Source organism: Priapulus caudatus, unplaced genomic scaffold, assembly GCF_000485595.1.
Source record: "Priapulus caudatus unplaced genomic scaffold, Priapulus_caudatus-5.0.1 Scaffold1015, whole genome shotgun sequence".
Taxonomy (NCBI): domain Eukaryota; kingdom Metazoa; phylum Priapulida; class Priapulimorpha; order Priapulimorphida; family Priapulidae; genus Priapulus; species Priapulus caudatus.
Genome location: NW_014578076.1, coordinates 58026 through 63776, shown reverse-complemented (window position 1 = coordinate 63776; position 5751 = coordinate 58026). Strand labels below are relative to the sequence as shown.

Here is a 5751-nt window from a genome sequence, read left to right as displayed (position 1 = left end):
TCCTCCGCTTTGTTGTTGTGGAAGAGAGATGGTTAGGGTTAGGGATAGGAAGTGTTCATTTTACATTGTTCGCTTCGAGGAAGTCGAGTGAATGGAGTCGCTGATTGGCTGTGGTCCGGAACTCAAGTGGGAAAATAATTTTGCGGGCGTCGCACCCCACCCCCCTAGAATTTTTAGGGCAAGAGTATTTTAGGCTAACACCATCCCTTCTCGCCGCTTCGTGCCTTGAGCTTGCCATGATTCGCCCCACCCAGAATTCACTTCTGGATCCGCCACTGCAAAGGGTTATCTTTCGTTACGAATATGGGAGTCGCTGGTGCATAACCATTTATTTTTTATGAGTGTCTTCCAGCCATGTCAAATCACGTGAAACAACTGTGGAAGGAATTTGGAACAAAGTTATTCTAGTTAAAAACAACTTTACACAATCTTGTGTTCTTGGTCGTGGGCAAACCAACAAAAAACTACATCCAACTTTAGAAGCACTCGAATATATTATAAAACACATATACAGACAAAACAGTTACAACACAATGCAAAACAGTTACACTAGATTTACATACTCTATTGTGTGCCGCCGAACTACACATCAAATGTGCAGTAATAAAATATAACGGGTAGTTCGTTGGAAGGCACACAAATGCCTCAACTCAGCGGGACACACCCAGCTACATATACGTATATAATATATATATATAGCTGTACTAATTAGGAAGTTGTCTAATGAGCAACCTGTAACGGTTTCTTCGTTTGTAAAACGTGGAAGTTCGTGTGTAAAATTCTTCTCTTACGCGCTCACGTAACGCGTGAAATATAGCTGTCTCATTGTGTGTTTTATGCTGTGACCTTTATTTGTGCGCACTTCAGCCTCTTTGTCTAACTCAGACTAGAGGGGGCAGAATCAGTGGGAATGCAGAGACGAAAATTCTCAAGTTTCTCACGTTGAACACCAGTAACAAGTAAACATCTGTGTTTCTGAGGTTATTTCTCAATACGGCGCCTGTCTTAGAACCTCTGGACGTTCAACACAGTACAAGATGTTACAGTAACTGTTGTCTCTAAAATATAGGTGCTAAACATCAACATATCACGTGGATATCACAGAGTTGCCCTGGAACGTACTATGCTCACATAATATATATAACTACAACAGGAAACAACAACAACAACAACAACAACAACAACAACAACAACAACAACAACGAGCATGGCGCACTGCACTGCAAATCATAGACTTCTATTTCAAAACAGAGTTATTGTTAATCTTCATCTTAAAATAACTCGACATGACCTACTATGGCTTAAAAAAGACCTTAGAATAAAGGCCGCCGCACACCAGCCGATTTTTCACGCGATTTGATCGGCCCGATAGAATCAGCCGATATCGCGGTAGGTGTGCGCGTTCATTTGTAGACGATTTTATTTTTATCGGGTGATCGTTCCAAATCAAACATGTTTGATTTTGAACCGATGAGCATGAGCCGATTTACAAACGATGAAGCGATGAAGCGATGAAGCGATGAAGCGATGTAGGTGTGCGGCGGCCTTAAGAAATCACGTCATGACAAAATGGAACGCACTATAGTCTATAGCAACAACGGTAAATCTCTCGATTTTGATGGTGCCAAACGAAGCCGAAATTGCTCTTTTAATTATGACTGAATATTCCTAGCGCAAGGCGTAAAAGTAGTGTTACTTTATTATTGCGGTGAAAATGGCGTGTCACCATTCTATACGGCGTACATGACAGCAACTCTTTGCTTTAGTAAATGACGCGGGTGCATCGACTTACACAGCACATCGCTTGATTGTCGTTAGACCAATTTCATGTGACTAGAAATTCTTTCGAATATTAACAAACGCAACTCTATGCACACAGATCTAATAACATCAGGAGTAAGATAATATAGGGTAAGATAATATATCCTATATTATCTTACTCCTGATAACATCAATACACGACAACCAACAGAATCCCATCAGGCAGCTCCAGGAGAAGGGGAATCTCTTAATTACGACCATACACGGTCCGTCAAAAAATTCTTAAAAACAAACATCACATAAACATCGTTCAAATTCAACATGACATAAACTAAGTGTAAATGGAATGATGAAGTGGAAAAAACAGCCTCGTTTTGTCGGGCTGTAACGCTACTGTCCACCCATATTTCAACTGTGGCTCACTTCTTTTCTCTAAGATATGGCTAATGAGTAATCTAACTAGTTCCTCTCTGGAAGATTACGAGATCTACAAACCGTTACTATTTGTATATATCAGAAGAAAGGCCATTGGATAATTTTCCAATAAGAAAAATAGAAAATTTTCCAATTTTCATTTTCCCAAAACAGAATCTCTTCCATTTAATATATTGGGTCTGCGGCTTTTATTTCCTGAGATTATTTTTTTGACGTTTGACTCCTCTCGCCATTTCCTAATATGTCATTATATCCCAAATATGGAAACGTGATAATACTAAATGTGTATATAACCGCACGTGGTGGATGATAAATTAGGATTCCACATGGTATATATCTAGCGTACAATGATTATACATTGATGTGATCAGGGAACAATGGCTATATACGACTCACATACCAAAATACAAGGCTGGAAAAAATTGCCTTGCTCAATCTGCCAATTTCCTCCTACATGTTTACCTAAAGTACATGAATCTATGATCAAACCGACTTAAAATGAACATACGCTGCTTTCCTTCTATTTTAGAATATATATATATATATATATAGATAAAGTTATACGGACACGGTAGAAATTTTGACTCTGTTTATTGCATACAGAACTGTTTCGTGCTCCACACTCATCAGTGCCTAATACAGAGTATGTAGACTCTGTATTAGGCACTGATGAGTGTGGAGCTTTCGCTCCACACGAAACAGTTCTGTATGCAATAAACAGTCAAAATTTCTACCATGTCCGTATAACTTTATCTATATTTTCTCTACTCATGGTAGTATTGAGCACTCTCGACACACGAGTTCATAAACAACCATTGGAATCTATAATATAATATATATAATATATATATTATAAATATATATATATATATATATACACTCGACCTACGTAATAGCCAGCCATAGGTCTCAACTTTACTCGTATATGTTATACGTACTAAAATATTATGTAACAGGGATACTGTTGTTTGGACGGTTATATAACTTTCTCATTCACTATTATATATATATATATATATATAATATATATATATATATAAATATATATATATATATATATGTATATATATATATATTCTACGTAATAAAACTGAGATGGTGAAGATAGCTCTCTAGCTACAGTACGGTAGAGCACAGATATGAGATCCATTGCGGGTATTTCGTCGTTCTTCGCGTCTCTCCGCGTCGCTGGTATAGATGGCGCCTCAGTCTCTCGCCTCGGGCACCTCGTTGCCGTCGACGACGAGGGTGTGTATGATGCCCTCGCGTTTCTTGCCGCTGCTCACGGCTTTGATGTATGCGACGTGCGATCCGATGCTGAAGTGTGTCTCCGTACCATCCTCCACAAACTCTCCCTAATCGATCGCCGTCAATTTATCGATTAGTAATGAATAGTTAATAATAATATAAATAATAATTCATACAATTAATAATACTTATATAATAATTACGAATAATAAATTAATAACACGATGTTCCTATTACTCGATGCATGTAAGAGTGTCCACAGATAGACAGCAAACACTTGAAAGAAACATGTTTTTTTAATAAGCTTGGCAAGATGTATATATATGGACTTGGCAGTGCAATAATTTGACACATGCTTGTGATATTAAGTATGAATAATGCATGGGATTTTCATTGTAATTTTATTTAATTCAGTGTTAAAATGATCTATTTACCTAAATAGTCTGAAGGCATGAAAATGACTGCCAGTGTCATAAAATTAACAGAAATGATCTACATCACATGGCATTTAAAACCAGAGTTTGCCGTGTAGAATGAATGATACACGGCCAGAGAGAAGATCATGTAGTTTAGTAGTTCATGAATAATACAATGGCACAGATCACGTTTTCACACACACCATACTTATAACAATAACGACTTACCGTCGTGTCTAATTTTTGCCCACTGCACCAGACATCCAGTGTGTCCTTTTCTGAAATGAAAGAGAACGACGCAAATGAGAGTCAGGAGATAGACAGAACATTACAGGGTCAGCTTACTATTTTACCATTCACACCTCACAACCCTCCCCCCCCTACCACGCCGGCGGAAGCAGCAGGGACGCCACCTGACTACCAGAGGCAGCACGGGCGCCACCTGGTGGGTGATCTCACCGAGTACAACTCTGGTCTGCACATCGTCGACGACCAACGTCCAGCACTTGGTGATCTTCGATTGGTTCTCGGTGAACTTCTTCAGGCTCTTGCCGTTCACGTTGAGCGTGTATTCGTAGGCGAATCCTGCGACGGCGTCGATGGCGACGCAACAGCGAACCTTGCCGATCATGAACTGTTCCTTACCGACGAGCTTGAACATCCAGTCGTGACGACGAATCTCCTGAAACAAGCGCGAACAACGAGGGTGAACAACACGCACGAACAACGAGAGTGAACAACACGCTATGGTGCCAAACGAAGCCGAAATTGCTCTTTTAATTATGACTGAATATTCCTAGCGCAAGGCGTAAAAGTAGTGTTACTTTATTATTGCGGTGAAAATGGCGTGTCACCATTCTATACGCGTACATGACAGCAACTCTTTGCTTTAGTAAATGACGCGGTTGCATCGACTTACACAGCACATCGCTTGATTGTCGTTAGACCAATTTCATGTTGACTAGAAATTCTTTCGAATATTAACAAACGCAACTCTATGCACACAGATCTAATAACATCAGGAGTAAGATAATATAGGGTAAGATAATATATCCTATATTATCTTACTCCTGATAACATCAATACACAACAACCAACAGAATCCCATCAGGCCGATCCAGGGAGAAGGGGAATCTCTTAATTACGACCATACACGGTCCGTCTAAAAAATTCTTAAAACAAACATCACATAAACATCGTTCAAATTCAACATGACATAAACTAAGTGTAAATGGAATGATGAAGTGGAAAAAACAGCCTCGTTTTGTCGGGCTGTAACGCTACTGCCCACCCACATTACAACTGTGGCTCCCTTCTTTTCTCTAAGATATGGCTAATGAGTAATCTAACTAGTTCCTCTCTGGAAGATTACGAGATCTACAAACCGTTACTATTTGTATATATCAGAAGAAAGGCCATTGGATAATTTTCCAATAAGAAAAATAGAAAATTTTCCAATTTTCATTTTCCCAAAACAGGAATCTCTTCCATTTTAATATATTGGGTCTGCGGCTTTATTTCCTGAGATTATTTTTTTGACGTTTGACTCCTCTCGCCATTTCCTAATATGTCATTATGTCCCAAATATGGAAACGTGATAATACTAAATGTGAATATAACCACACATGGTGGATGATAAATTAGGATTCCACATGGTATATATCTAGCGTACAATGATTATACATTGATGTGATCAGGGAACAATGGCTATATACGACTCACATACCAAAATACAAGGCTGGAAAAAATTGCCTTGCTCAATCTGCTGATTTATTCCTACATGTTTACCTAAAGTACATGAATCTATGATCAAACCGACTTAAAATGAACATACGCTGCTTTCCTTCTATTTTAGAATATATATATATATATATAGATAAAGTTATACGGA

At 38.7% G+C, this 5751-nt stretch overlaps 1 protein-coding gene across 1 annotated transcript in view; it reads right to left on the bottom strand.

The window, feature by feature from the left end:
- Positions 1 to 3073: 3073 nt before the first annotated feature.
- Positions 3074 to 5751, bottom strand: part of LOC106814971 (fas apoptotic inhibitory molecule 1-like) — an 11891-nt gene continuing 9213 nt past the window's right edge. The window contains exons 3-5 of the mRNA XM_014819369.1: positions 4320 to 4542; positions 4089 to 4138; positions 3074 to 3551 (exon numbers count right to left, since the gene is read on the bottom strand). Coding sequence (XP_014674855.1) covers positions 3402 to 3551; positions 4089 to 4138; positions 4320 to 4542 — 423 coding nt within the window. The 3' untranslated portion in view covers positions 3074 to 3401. The remainder of the gene's footprint in view (positions 3552 to 4088; positions 4139 to 4319; positions 4543 to 5751) is intronic.